The sequence below is a fragment of the Pinus tabuliformis genome, chromosome 8 (genome assembly GCF_031772625.1).
Source record: "Pinus tabuliformis cultivar Carrire ecotype Pingquan chromosome 8, CPIR1, whole genome shotgun sequence".
In the NCBI taxonomy this organism is placed as follows: Eukaryota; Viridiplantae; Streptophyta; class Pinopsida; order Pinales; family Pinaceae; genus Pinus; species Pinus tabuliformis.
In genome coordinates this window covers 1,169,046,567-1,169,062,600 of record NC_142294.1, presented here as the reverse complement: position 1 = coordinate 1,169,062,600, position 16,034 = coordinate 1,169,046,567, and the positions used below count along the sequence as shown (strand labels likewise).

General features: G+C 38.2%; 1 protein-coding gene across 1 annotated transcript; it reads right to left on the bottom strand.

The window, feature by feature from the left end:
- Positions 1–1,330: 1,330 nt before the first annotated feature.
- On the bottom strand, positions 1,331–2,497 carry LOC149239511 (uncharacterized). The gene is made up of 2 exons (XM_089369880.1): positions 1,905–2,497; positions 1,331–1,763 (listed from the first exon to the last, which is right to left on the bottom strand). The coding sequence occupies exons 1-2, from the start codon at positions 2,495–2,497 to the stop codon at positions 1,331–1,333; spliced, it is 1,026 nt and encodes a 341-aa protein (XP_089226006.1).
- Between the last annotated feature and the right edge of the window lie 13,537 nt (positions 2,498–16,034).

Genomic DNA, 16,034 nt, shown 5'->3' with positions numbered 1-16,034 from the left:
AGTTGGCCTGCCATGAGTTTGCCGGTCTCCAAAGTTGAAAACCTTGGGGAGATTGCTGCTGCCAGTAATGATGGACATGAATTTTCTCATTCTGCTGCATGGTGTCTTGCCACTTGGGTTTGTGAAAGAGAGAGGCAAGTTTGGGAAGTTGTTGCCAGGAATCTACCCAAAATCTTGCAGTGGTGCCTGAGTGGATTTCCCAGAAGCTGTGCGCTTGAATAAAGGCGCTATGTATCTTGGCAGCATTCCAAATCAGCGAGCCAGGGGTGGTTGAACTGAATCGGATTAGCTCCTCCTTTGGACTACCTGGAGCATATTTGGCCTGCCAAAGACGACCCCAGGGAGTATGCGGTTTAGAGATCCAATTCCACCATATGCGCACACCCATGATGTTGTTGCTGTGGAGGGGATCCCTCAGACCTAGCCCCCCAGCTGATTTTGGAAGACATACCTCTGTCCATTTGACCAGTGCCCATTTTCTGTTATGACCAGAGGAGCCCCAAAGAAAGTTTCTTTGAAGATTGCGGATGTTCTTGAGAACCCATTTCGGGGCAGCCAAAATTGAGAACAGATACAGAGGCATGGCTTGGAGAACAGATTTAATGAGGATAATCCTGCTTGCAATGTTGAGAGAGCGATAGGTCTAGGAGGAGAGCCTGGTTTCTAAGTTGTCAAGAAGAGTCCTCCAGGAAGCATGTTTGATAGTAGAATCAAACAGGGGAGCTCCCAAATATTTTGAAGGAAGCTTGGCTATAGAGAAACCCAATATCCTGGCTATATTTCTCTGAGTGAGTATGGGAGTGTGGAAGAAAAAGAGCTGGGATTTGGAGGCATTGATGGTGGTGCCAGAGGCTTCTGAAAAAAGATTGAGTAGAAGTTTGAAGGCAGAGGCTTCTTGCACTGACGGGTAGCCAAAAAGCATATTGTCGTCGACAAACTGTTGGTGAGTGATGGGGGATTGACCATGCAGCGAGATGCCCTTTAAAGAGTTAGAATTTGAGGCTGAATTGAGAAGGCGGCTTAGCCCTTCGGCCATGAGAACAAAAAGGAACGGAGAAAGAGGATCACCTTGACGGATACCCCGAGAAGGATGAAATGGAGGGGAAGGGGAACCATTAAGAAGGATGGAAAAGCTGGGGGAGGAAATGAGATTCATGATCCATCACGTCCAGGTAGCATTGAAGCCGAATGCAAGTAAGATGTGTTTAATATAAGTCCAGCTGAGCTTGTCGAATGCTTTGGAGAGATCTAGTTTAAGAATCATACCTGGTTTTTTCAGAATCTTGAGAGAGTGGATCACTTCGTGTGAGAGAATGATACCATCCAGTATCTAGCGCCCTTCTACATATCCTGTCTGCTCTGGCGAAATGAGGAGAGGGAGAAGAGGTTTGAGCCTGTTCGCCACGACTTTAGATATGAGCTTGTAGATTACATTGCATAGCGCAATCGGCCTGTATTTGTCAGGTGTATTGGCTTCTTCCACTTTCGGAACGAGCGCTATAAAGGTCGTGTTTAGGGAAGGCAGGACCCAGTGCATCGATCTCGATTCATCCACGAGCTCCCAGACCTCTTTTTTTATGTGCTCCCAGAAAGCGTGAAAGAAATTGGCTGTGAATCCATCAGGGCCAGGCGCTTTGCCATCCTTGAGCTGGGCCATAGCGTCCTCCACTTCCTGCATAGAAATAGGCTGGAGAAGCCTCTTGTTGTGATCATCATTTATGATTTTAGGAATGTGCTGCGCTATAGTTTGTATAGCTTGATCTCTGCAACCCAGGGGTTCCCTAAGGATGTCCTGAAAGTGATCTTGGAATTCCTGTACCACCTCTTCATGCCTCTCCAGACGTTCCCCATGCTGATTGTTGATGAAAGCGATGTTGTTATGCATTCTTCTTTGAATGGTTGACCTGTGAAAGAATTTAGTATTTTTCTCCCCATCCTTAAGCCATCTAATCCTGGATTTTTGTCGCCAGAGAGTCTCTTCTTGTTGTCTTCGAGTTTCAATCTGAGTTAGGAGGGCCTGCTCCTGTAGTGCGTAATCCTCCGTTCTTCCCTCAGAAATGATACATTGTTGCAATGTATTCATTTGCTGCTCCAACGCTTTCCGCTGATCAAAGATGTTGCCAAATTGAGTGCGATTCCAAGATTTCAGCACTTGTTTAAGGTATTTTAGCTTTTGTTGAAATTGAAACATCTTGGCTCCTGCCGGGGGAATGAAGGATTTCCAGGCATCGATGACCACTTCTTTGAAGTTAGGATGAGAAAACCAGAAGGACTCGAAGCGGAAAGGTCTGTTGCTCTTAGACTCTGGACGCGACCACTGTAGCATAATGGGCCAGTGATCCGAGCCCACTTGCGGCATGATGGATGCATGAAAGTCTCCGCCCAGGTGAATGGCGTTATCCGAAAAAAGGAATCGGTCCAATCTGGAAGCTATATGCTGTGGTCCCCTTCTTTTATTGGTCCATGTATACATACCATTTGAAGTCTGAAGGTCCATTAGCTGATTGCCATGAATAAAGTCTTTAAAGCCGATGCTATCCCCTTCCAGTTTTGCTCATCCTCCTGATTTTTCCTCCAGCGCTGTGATGATATTGAAGTCACCACCACTTATCCAAAGGGGGTGGCTTCTGCTAGAGTTAAGAGCTGTAAGAGTATGCAACAAATCCAGTTTTTTTTTTAAATCTTGAGGAAAATACACATTAATGAGAAGACCATGGATATTTGTCCCAATTAGATGGAAAGTAGTTTGAATGAAGAAGTGAGAGGCATGAAAATCTTGCAGGGAGAGAATTTGAGGGTTCCATAAGATTTCTAGCCCTCCAGAAGCTCCTGAGGCATCCACAGAGACTGAACGACATCCTGTCCATACTTTGTTCAAAATTTTCTCCAATACAGCGTTGTTTCCTTTGGTTTCCTGAAGAAAGACTATTGAAGGCTTTTCTTGCTGGATCATATTTTTTAACATTCGGTGTTTTGCAGGGCTATTAAGCCCTCTCACATTCCATGAGATTAACTTCATGAGGAACCATGGGGAAGAGATTTGTAATACTTGGTCAGCTTGGGGAACCTCCCAGAGTTCACCAGCATATCACCTATAATAATAGTCCTTTGCAGGTCCGTTTTGCGCCCACGTTTTTTCGAGTCTTTCAGTATTTTTTTACCATCCCATGGACTGCCTGCCTGAATGCCAAGATATTTGTTTTGCTGTGCTCTAGCTAAAACTACCTCAAGTCTTTCGATCTCCTGGGAGTGTATTTCACTGAAGTCTTTCTGTCGACATGCCGTTTCTAGTTTAAGAATGTCCAGACCCCCCAGATCTACACTTTCTGGTTCCTCCTCCATGTGTGTCGGTTTGTTCTGTTCCTCCTCATCTGACCTTTGATGATTACTGAGGGCTAGAGATGCATCTATCTCCATGGTGGAAGTTTGTAGGGCTGTATCTAAAGCTTGATTTTTATCAATGGAGTTGGAGACGAGGGAACTGATTAGATCAGATTTTGAGGGCGAAGCTGAAGGATTTGGGGGAGGCGGAGGAGTGGAAGGGGAAGGATCTGAAGGTGGGATGAATGTGTGATCCTCCAAGATGGGATTTGAGGACAGGGTTTCAAAGTTGTTTCGTGTTTCAGGTTTCTTAGGATCAACTGGAGCAACTGGAGGTTTCTTGGCATGCTTTTTGCGACTGGAGACTCTCGTAAATCCCTCAGCATCTTTGCTTTCCTCAGTTGTAGGAGCTTTGGGCTGAAAATTCAGAGGGCAATCTCTGAAGAGATGGCCATGTTCATGGCACTTTCGGCAGCGAAAAGGAATATGCTCGTAGTCTATTGTTTGGATCCATTCAAAATCGTCATGAAATAGACTTACCGAATCCGTGAGTTCTTTTGCCAGATGCATGTGTACACAGATCCTGGCATAGGATGTGTATCTTCGGAATTTGGTTTCCTCAGCAATTTTGATGAAGACTCCCAGGCTGTTGCCAATGTCCTTTAAGGTCTCCTCGTTCCAGTATTCCGAGGGAAGAGAATACATGCGTATCCATACCGGAGCCCAGTTGAAATCTTCTTTGTCTGGATTGAACCTCGCTTTCCAATCACGAAGATACAAGCCTGCAGAGTTGAAGAAGTACGGACCTCCTTCGAAAATGTGAGTTTTGTCTTCCAGACAGTTGAAGATGGTAGTGAAGAAACCTTTGGGTCCAAGCTGCAGGGTGACTTGTCCTTTAGGCTTCCATTTGGAGGCGATCCAGCCATGCAAGGCCTTTTTAGTTGGCCAGAAGCCAAGGAACTTGCCTATGAGTGCATGATCACTCATATATTGGATGTGATTGTTAATCCGTTCGCTGGGAAGATCTATTTTGATTCTCTCTGCAGATCTGGGAATGCATGTTGCAGAGGACGCTTTTGGCCGTGACGAAGAGGCGCTCTGATCTGTACCTTTGTCTTTGTCTGCCGCAGGGCCTGCAACAGCGTTTTCTTTGTTGTCAGTGGCAGGATCGGTATGGAGGGCTTCATTAGGGATTGGGCTAGAACCGGATGGAACACCTACGATTACAGGCATATCAGCGTAAGGACCTGAAGCGGGAGGGGGGGCAGAGCCCACCCCTCTGGAAGGCGGAGCCATGTGGAGAGGATCAGCGGCGAGTATGGACTGTAGAGCTGAAAGCGTAGAGGAGGTAGGCTGCGTGTTTACTCAAGGAACCCTAACCAGGGCCGCATCCCACCTCTGAAGCGCCAAACCTGCTGTTAAACTCCCACCAAACCAACTCTTATATCAACAAAGTAAATGTTGAAATTTCTTTTTTACAATAATAATAAAATAATGTGAAATATATGATGAGGTAAGTGCATTGATAATTATTTATGTTTATCAATGATTTAATTTATATGGCTATGCTAGTAAATAACTTCAAGAGCTACTATATTTCAAGAATGAAATAGCAGGATCATAAGCTTCTTTTTTTTTTCAAAGTTTATATATATATATATATATATATATATATAAACTAAGCAGTCTTTAAGTGAGATTTTTTGGAAGATTTTTTGGTTTATTTTCTGATCTAATTTGTCTAGAAATCACAAGTTTGACACAACAAGGGAACTCTTCACAATCGAAGTGTCCAATGGGTTTTTGAGGTGTTGAATCCATATATGTGTAAAAAAACGAGTTTAAACAACACAAATCAAGATCTGGTCACAAATTTTTTGCCGATTAAAATTTTTTAAAAAATCACAATTAAAAACTACTTCCACATCAACATATTCTCACTTTGTTGATTAATATATTAAATTTATTTGACCATTCAATATATTATTCTTGATATTTATGAGCATGAAATAACTAAATTATTCTTCCAATAAAATAGAATCTACTTTACATATGTGATATATGTTTTATTGTATTTCCTTTTTTTTAATGAAATAATTGAATTTTAACAGTGATTAATTATTTATATATTATAATTGATGGTTATTATTAATTAATTATTTATATTAATAATGATGATGATGGTTAACGTCCATTGAGACCAAATTGGTCTATCAGACCTATAATTTTCTTAGTTTCTAATTGTCTGGCTCCTCGTCTTTCTTGGCGAGGTTGGCAACTTTCTTTATCTTGCATCTCCTTCATCTCTTCTAGTTCTTGGGACATTGGTGTCTTAGCTTCGCGATCTATTGTGTTCGTCCTTTTGAAGATAGTCGGAAAAGAAGTTTGGTCTAGGAGATCTGCTTTGCTGTTAAATGAAGATTTATTTTGTGCGGTATTCGGATCCTCATAATTGTTGATGCTTGAGGGGTTGTCGAGTTCACTCTTTTGTTGTTGGGCGGGGCTTTCCCCCTACTTGTCTTGAGAGTTGTTTATTTCTTGCCCGATTCCTTGTGATTTTTAAATTTATATAGTTCTAAGGAATAATTTAATTGACCTGATTTTCCTATAGATATAAGGGTCACTCAGTGTTTGTAAATCACTATTATATATATATATATATATATATATATATATATATATATATATATATATATATATATAGTTAGAATCTTTGTTATATTTGTTTGAGTATATTTGTTTTAATTAAAATTATTTAAAATTAGAATTACAAATTTGAATGGCAACTTTAGTGTTTATGGATTTTAATATATTTAAAATTTATATATGTTTGGAATCTTTATTATATTTGTTTGGATATATTTGTTTTAGTTGAAATCATTTAAAATTGGAATGACAAATTTGAATTACAACCTTACTGTTTATGAATTTTTATATATTTCAAATTTATGATGATGATGATGATGGTGGTTAATGTTCATTGAGACCAAATTGGCCTATCAGACCTATAATTTTCTTAGTTTTTAATTGTCTGGCTCTTCGTCTTTCTTGGTGAGATTGGTGCTGTAGCTTTCTTTTTTTTCTCTACGGTCTTCTAACTTCCTTTATCTTGCATCTCCTTCATCTCTGTTGGTTCTTGGGACATTGGTGTCTTAGCTTCGCGATCTATTGTGTTCGTCCTTTTGAATATAGTCGGAGAAGAAGTTTGGTCTATGAGATTTGCTTTGTTGTTAAATGAATATTTATTTTGTGCGGTATTCGAATCCTCATAATTGTTGATGCTTGAGGTGTTGCCGAGTTCACTTTTTTGTTGTTGGGTGGGGCTTTCCCCCTGCTTGTCTTGAGAGTTGTTTCTTTCTTCCTCGATTTCTTGTGATTCAGAGTTTTCTCGAGAGTATTCTTCTTTGATGACAGTGTAGTGCTCTTTTTGTGCTCCTTCCCACCATGTAGATTTGTGGTGATTTTTTTTAGCAGAATTTTTCTGGGAGGCTTTCGGGCAATTTTTCGCTAAATGGCTTGTGTCAAAGCAGGATCGACATCTGAAGAGGACACTTTCATAATCGAGTTTCTAGTTCCACACATAGTCTTTACTTGTTAGGTGTATTTCAGCTGGGAATCCAGCGCTGAAGTCCATTTTCGCACAGAAGCGTGCATAGGTAGTTTTGACATATTCCTTTGTTTTTGGACACCTGCAGTGAAATTTCCCAAATGCATTTCTAATGGCTTTTAGCAAAGAGAAATTCCAAAAATGCAAAGGTAAGTTTGGCAATCTCACCCAAATTGGTGTTGAAGTTAATATATATTTGGAATCTTTATTATATATGTTTTAATTGAAATTATGTAAAATTACATTGAAAAGTTTGAATTGCAACTTTAGTGTTTATAGATTTTTCAGAATAATGAGTCTATATCTATACTCGAAACACATTTGTGCATTTTTAAATGAAAAAAGAGAAAATACATAGACGTTTAATGATGTATTCATGCCATGTTGTCATTCACGTTTAGTCACTCTCGTGACGAGCTGACTGTGTTCGCGTTGGTGGAGACCGATTCTTCCGAGCATATTAAGTAAGTTGGTAAGCAGAGACTGGTTGGCGGGAATAAAGGAAAAAGCCACAGTTTTGTCAGCTATTTTCATGTTGTTGTTTTTTTTCGGTAAGAAAAAAACTTCTGTTTTTATATAAGTAAAAACAGTATATATAACAGATATTGTACAATCAATAGTCATAGTTCATTTCTTGTCTTGTCAGAGAAACAGTCGAATTTCAGTTATATTTATGATCAATCTAAGTAATGAGCTTATGTATTCAGAGGTGTTATGTGCCTATGTATTCAGAGGTAGATAAGACCAAAAAAAAAATATTGTACTAAATATGGTTTATTTTGTTCATAATTCGATATCCTCCATATATATTTTTGTAATGTATACTATATATAAAAACAAAATAACATTCACCAAGTCACCATCTACGTGTATCAAAAATCAGAATATTTGCAGTTAAGACCTTATGAAAGTGTTGTTGTTATCTAGGAAGTGGAAGTATCCCCGCTTTTACCCTGTTGTCTCTTATTTTTATTTCTATATGCATCCCGACCAGAGCTTGTCTCTTATCTTTATTTCTATATGCATTTCGCTCAGAGCATCCTGTAGCTCCATCATGGACATGTGGTCGGCCTTTTGATTATATTCCTGTTCAATATTTTTGTGCTGCCCAGTACATGTTCAATGATGGTTTGAGAATCTGCAAAAATGTGCATGGTGGGAATGTTTAGAAAAGATGTAAACAAAGCAAACGCCATAGGGCCATCACTTCAACCTTCATATTCGTGCCCTGACAGTGCCCCAATGAACCCATAATTCTTGTTCCTTTGTTATTATGATCCAAAAACCACACCAACAAATGCCCCTTTGTGCGACTCCATCACAAAAACCAGCTGGTACTCAATCCCAGGTCAGTCCTCCTACTAATAGTTTTCTTAGGGCCGATGTCTTGTACATTTCCAAAAGAATAACATCTTATGATATGATCCATCACCTGCATATTGTTTTTCTTATAGCCCTCAAATATAATTCTATTGCGCCTACGCTATATCTCCCAGGATAAGGCAAGCGAAATCATCAGCCATGTGGATTTTTGTTTGCTCCACCAATTCAAACAATCATTGATTTTATCATATTGGTTGTATGGAAATCCAATATAACCAGTAATATAACTCCCGATTTGTACAGTTATAGGGCACTTTAAAAAATGCACATTATCCTCCTCCACATTCGTGCACAATGAACATAACCCGGACCCTATCATTTCCTCTTTTGAAGGTTTTCCCATATTAGATTCTTGTTTTTCCAAACAAGTCAGAAAAATAATATTATCTTAATGGGAATTTTAGTTTTTTAAAGTTTATAAAACCATACCTCTATGTTAGGCACCACCTGGTAGCATAGAGTATTATAAACGTCTACCACCACTAGCCTCCTTCCTTCATCTTATAAACGTCTGCCACCACTAGCCTCCTTCCTTCATCTTATAAACGTCTGCCACCACTAGCCTCCTTCCTTCATCTTGCAAGTGCATGTAATTTGATTTCCGCCTGCATCTTGGCTAACAGCGACTAATTTCATCACTGTCCTGATCTACTATCATTCTTGTGCCATCTGGCCCTCCAAACCCAAATCTCTTATGCTCCCATTCTTGTACCCTCTGGCCCTCCAAACCCAAATCTCTTGATCTTTTCCATATTGAAATATAACCATGCCATTCTCAAATGACCTTGTTTCAAACAAAGATATTCATGTTATTGTTGTTCTCGTTCAGTCACTCTGGTGACTCTCACTCAAATTGATGAAAGCCCGTATTTCTAACCTGGGCACCAACCAGAAGGTTGGGATTTAGAAAAAGGCCAGACAGATTCGGTCAGGTATTCATGTTGTTATTCAAGTTTAGTCACCCTCGTGACTAGGGTTGGAATTTGGATTTCTCTTTACTCGTCATACAACTTTTTTTTGACGTTTTGGGTATTTAGGCTTCCCATCAATAAACGTTACGTTGAAAATTTTGCCATTCAAGAGTGACGTTCTCATAATAAATTAACCCTTCACCAATAAATGTTTGATTAAAAAATTACCCTTCAATAACATAATTATGTTTAAAAATTTCATATATTTATCCCTTCAAAAAACCAAAATATGAAAAAACTAAATTGTGGAGGTTTCAACAAAAAAGTGTTAAACATTTGAAATTTGTTGATTGAAAGTATATAATTAGTCCTAACTAAAATACAAGATGGTTATCCATTGTATATATCTAAATTATCATTTAAAACCAACAATTTGTAACTCAATTGTGGAAGTTTCAACAAAAAAAATGTTAAGCATTTGAAATTTGCTTAGTATATATAAGAGTTGTCGGAGGAATTGCTCGGACAGCCAAAAGTGGCCGGAATCTGGGCAAAAAAATTTCAAAAGATCTTGTAGAAGCAGTGTTTGAATCTTGTTTTTGATGGTGGAAATGGATTCAGCACCATCAAAAACATCTAAGACACCTAAAATTTTGAAGTTTAACAACTATAACTTGGATTTACAAAAATCCTTGCCGGATTTTTTCTAAATATAACCGGAATTTCCATAACTTTCCAATTCCTCCCACTAATTAGACTACGCTATATACAATTAGTTCTAAATAAAATACAAAATGATTATCCATTGCATATATCTAAATTATCATTTAAAACCAACCATTTATATTATGCAACCTGAATATTTAGATGCCTAATCTTTAAATTATCATTTAAAATCAACCAAATTTCTAATAAAACTAACTTGCATATAAATTCAGAGATAATTTCTGACATTATCTAATATAAAATTCAATACAAAATACCAAATAGGCAGGTTGACGAGGAAGGTGACCAGCATCTTGAACTTAGTTCCCGTCATAGGCCAATCCGGCATGCATATCCACAGTGATGGTGTCAACCAACTGCCTCAAACGATACAAAGAAGTAGAGCATCCCTCCTCGAAATCTCGCAGAATGCCCAACACACGGTTCCACTTGCCTCGACTCCTCACCCGCCTCGCCACCAGCAAAAAAAACAACCTTGCACGACACTGCAACGCAAGCCATAGCCAGTCCCAACGCTGCCTTACTGTTAACCCCGGCTCAAATACCACCTCCATGGAAATCTACCACAAACACCAGAAATAGACATAAATTCTCATCAATTACCCCCAGTGGTGACGCACTGACTGACCGAAATTATTTAGAAAAAGGCCAGACAGATTCGGTCAGGTATTCATGTTAGTTATTCACGTTTAGTCACCCTCGTGACGCACTGACTGACTGAAATTATTTAGAAAAAGGCCAGACAGATTCAGTCAGGTATTCATGTTGTTATTCACGTTTAGTCACCCTCGTGACGCATTGACTGACCGAAATTATTTAGAAAAAGGCCAGACAGATTCGGTCAGGTATTCATGTTAGTTATTCACGTTTAGTCACCCTCGTGACGCACTGACTGACTGAAATTATTTAGAAAAAAGCCAGACAGATTCGGTCAGGTATTCATGTTGTTATTCACGTTTAGTCACCCTCGTGACGCACTGACTGACTGAAATTTGGTGGAACCCCATATTTGTAAATTGTAACCATAAATAGTTGGATGCCTGGGATTAATGATTTAATGAAATGTGGACGTCTCAGGAAGATTCAGCCCATTACCTTTTCAATGGATTATGGATAGGATCGTTGTTTACACCAAAACTGTTTTTTCCTTATTTTGATGTACTTTGGATAGCTTAATTTTTTTGAAATGGTTTTTATCCTCAATTTTTTTTTGGTAAGATTTAAATATGATATCTCATAGAAATTAAACAACGAACGCATTAGTTTAAATCACACAAATTAAGTAATAGAACTAATTTATTAGTTTAATATTTTTAAATGACTTTTATTTTAAATTTTTTTTTAAAAGATTTAAATCTGATACTTAATAGAAACTAAATCATATATAAATCAACTAATACAGTAAATCAATTAATGTAGGCATTACTCTAATATTAAATTTGTTTAAAAATTATGGAAATTAAACAAAGTCTTTTGGTAGCTGTTACTTGAAATTATGTCTCTACATTGCTCTCTATTTAAGCCTTTGCCATGGTCTGCCTTTTCATCTGGTTGTGATCATGTTCAAGATTGCTCCATTATTTTTTACTAATTGTGCTCTTTTGCGAAGTTACAAGTGGGATTTTTCCCTCTCAACATCTAGCTCCTTAGTGTTCTGGTGAACAAAGGCCAAGGCCCTCTTGCCCTAGACCTCCATCACTTTTTCTACATTGTTGCTCGGCCAATTTGATGCCCATTCACAATCTTTGGGGCATAGGTGAAAAGATTGAATCATTTCCAACATGAATGTTGTCGCGAGAAACCTTTAGATAATAAATGGAGTGAGCATGCAAGCCCTCAACTTTTAACTTATTAGTTGGCCATAAATTTCCATTGGTATTGTTTGTATAATGTTGTGTTTCTGCTTCTCGAGCCCTGGTACTTGAGTTGCGTCACTATGGTTATTTTCTCAATGGTTTTTATAGACGTTTATCTTGCTCACTTTCTCCTTTATTTAAATCTTTTTCCCCAATTCCCTTCCATGTTGCTTCATTCTTAGCTCCTTTGGTTAGCTAGGTCTCAGTTCCCTACCCTTAAGTCTTCTCTGCTTTGAGCTCCTCGTAGCCTTTCCTTTCCCACACACCCTTCTTCAAAAGCCCTTAACACTAAGTCCTGGTCCTTTCCAAGTGCCACACAAAGGCAGAGAATGCACCCAAGGCGCTGGTATGGGGGTTATTGTTTTTGGGCAGACCTAAAGCCCAAAAGCAAGTTCAATCAACCACTAGGAAACCAAAAGCCTTAATGGCTACTAGTTGACGGCCTTATTCCACGTCTAAAATTTACTTTGAGGTCTTTGGATGGGTTCTTGACCTTGGCCATACTAGAGGGCATATGATCTAGTATCTCCATTCCACCACCTTTTAGTGGCAATTGAAAACTCTATTGGGGTGCATGCTCAAAAAGAAACATGAAGATCACAATGAAATTATAGCCCACCTCAATGACATCTAGCGGATTCAAAGACACTAGTGCTCTTATTTGGTCATCTTAGATGCCATGATGTCCCATTGTACTGTCTCCATTTTCAATTTCCCTTATGATATGGTTAGATTTCCAAAATTGGTAACAAATTGGTCACAAAAGCGAGATTTCCTTATAAAATACCCTAAAAGTTTTGGAATCTTATGGAGTCGAATAAAGTTTGCTTACCATAATTCATCATTAAAATCAATTCCACATAATTTTTTCTTAATTTCATTTCATTCGGACAAATCCCATAATACAACATTAACATATCTTAATTAAATGCGTTTGGATAAAGTATCTTTCTTCACTGATGTGAGACTACTAATTGCATGATGTCTCTATCCAAGATGCTATATTGTCATAAGAAAAGGTCATGGGAAAAAGGAATTCATTGAGCTAAACTAAGCACTGTGTATTCTATGATTATGAAGTACGGTTCCACGTGGATAACTGAAATTTGGGTGAGGGCGTAACACCTAGAATGTGAAATAATAATATCGTCTATCCATGTTTTTGAAGCAACATAAGCATTAGGTTTGATCCAACAAGGTGTTATTTTGGGAAGAGTATTTAATAAAACACATTATTGTAATAGTTTGGTGGAACTGGATGAGATATTTACATTTTGTTTTATTATTATTATTTTTATATAGGTATGTGTTTGAGAATATATTAAATATTTTTCTAATTAATAATAATAATTGAAAATAAAGTTATAATATAGTTAATTTTTATAATCGTTTTAAAGATAATAATATGGAATATATAATGAGGTAAGTGTGATAATTATTAATATTTATCGAAGTAAATAACTTCGAGAGCAACTTTATCTCAATAACGAAATAGTTCCTTTAATAAACTTTTGAGAACCATAAGTTGATGTGTGTGTCTGTCTATTCTCCTTCAAATAAAAATAAAAGTTAAAAATTATGTTCTAAATAGAAAAATAATGTCGGATATATAAAACAAATGAATATGTTGTAAAGTAAATAAAAAAAAAATGTAAGTAAGATGTTTAAATCTTATAATTTGGTTATTGATAAAATATTTTAATATGAATTAATATTGACATATACTTAAAAATATGTTAATAAAAAAACATATTATTTTTAAAAATTATCTATATATCATGAAAAAAAAAGTTTTTAAGGTTAAAAAGTTTATTTAGTCTTAGATATAATCTATTTAGCTGAAAAATAACACATTGTATTATATATTGTAAAGAAATTTGCACGTGAAAAAATTTGACCCCTCTCAACTCATTAAATCCATATTTAAAATAAATCTATGCTTGTAAATATATATAAATATATTCTCAACTTATTAATTAAAATATTAAATTTATTTGACCATTCAATAATATTTATGCGCATGAAATATCTAAATTATTTTTTATATAAAATAGAACCATACATATGTGATATATGTTGTATTATTTTTTCCCTTCAAAATTGAAACAATTAAGTTTAAATATTAATTAATTATTTATATTAATAATATATAGAATATATTAAATGTTTTATTGTTTTTTCACTTCAAAATTGAAACAATTAAGTTTTAATCCTAATTAATTATTTATATTAATAATATATAGAATATATTAAATAATTATTAATATTCGGAGTTTTATGTTATATATATATATTTTTTTGGTAAATGATGAATTATATTTATAATAAAAACCCATTTTAAATAATAATAAAAAATATTAATATTTTTCAAAAAAATTCTTATATCATATATTTAGTTATACATGTTCTTCATTTGGAAAAAGGGAAAATGCATAGATATTTAATAATGTATTCATGCCATGTTGTCATTTACGTCCAGTCATTTTCGTGATAGGCTCACTGTCACGCCCCTACACCTGCGGTAGTCTTTCAACCACTTATAGCAAGGTGCGGCACCATCGAACACTTTCTTTTCACCAATACTTATGTTCGTGGACTATGCCTAACATTCCACTTATCCTACTTAGTTTGTGTTTCGCAACCAAGTATTATTAATGTGTTCTTTTATACCAATGAATACCCAAACAAATTCATTATCAACAACATTATACAAGAGAAATGCACAACAATATAAAGGGAGGGGCAACTCCCAGCAATATGAGTCTACCCGAATCAATATATTATACAATCTTCACTTTTACAATGTACCAGTTATATCTTGGGAAACCCCAAATTTACACTTAGTCAATTTTCACAACTTCGGCAAACTCGATTGCCTAGCTCGTCAGCACCTCCCCACGGTCGTCGCACGACTCACCAACCCTTCGTTCACCTCGTCGCACGATCGTGTTGTTTGCCCAACTTGGGCGCGCCTCCAAGTCGCCACACACGGGCGCCTCCAACAGAGACACACTTTCGTTCACAAACCAACACACCAACAAGCCTCCGTGCACACTTGCACGATGGGCGGGCACTGACCCGAGTCGCCAAGACACCCATGCCAAGTCGTCGCACAAACGGGCGCTCCTCCGTTTCACCTTCGGGCGTCTTCGCACAAACCGGGTGCCACACCCGTGCACGCCTCAACCAACCACCGGGCGCACCTTCGCCTGCACCTTTGCCCAACACCAAGTGCGACTTCTTCCACCGTGCGCTCACCCAAGAACGGCGCATGAGATGTGCGCCTTCACTTCTTGTACTGCGCACTAGAATCTGTGCACTTCCTTCCTTGTGCGAAGATGACAAGTGATGATCGAATGTTTCCAAGTGCTCTAACGCACTACAATATATACTCATCGTAACTGGGGGTGGTGGCTCGCCCAGCGGACCACCCAACGTTATGTGCACACCCTCCAAACGTCCAGAACACCGTCGGCTTCTCTTCCCATCATAGGTCGGCCGCACGCACATGTTCAACGCTCCAAGGTGCATATAACTCCATCGCATTTCCATTATTTCGCACATGTTATCGTCGCAAGTCTGCCGCATGCCCGTCGCATAACCGTAGCTCGCCCTCAACCGCATGCACGCCTAGCTCGCCTGTCGCCCAAACGCGTCGCACGCCCGAGTGGGACCTCAGGACGTTACATCCTCCTCCACCTGAAATCGTTGTTGTCCTCGACAACATATCATCCTAGTAGCCATCCATGATGTCAACTCCTCCACATACTGCAACCATCATTGCGATATATGTAGAACCACCATCTCCACCATGTCTCGCCTCGACAACCCTCTGTCACCAAGATCACCATACCAAGGTATACACCTCATCGGTATGTCATACATCAGAGATCATCTCAATCCATGACCATCGATCACCCTGTCACAATCTCCACATGCTGCTCTCCGCCATGGAAGGCTGGTCCCTCCATCTCAAGCTACATGCCCACTGCAACATCTCGTGTCGACCTCATCATGTGTCATCATGTGAACTGCTGCCATGATACTCCAACATAATGCTAACACATCTCTGTACATGCCGGCCCCCATGTCTGAACTAGTTGGGTAGCTAATAAAATTGTCACGCTCAAGCCATGAGAATGCACATCCTCATGCCACCATCAGTCGTTTCTCTGAACATCTCGTCACATCCTCAACTCGATCAAGAATCCATCTCCATACAAGTATAAG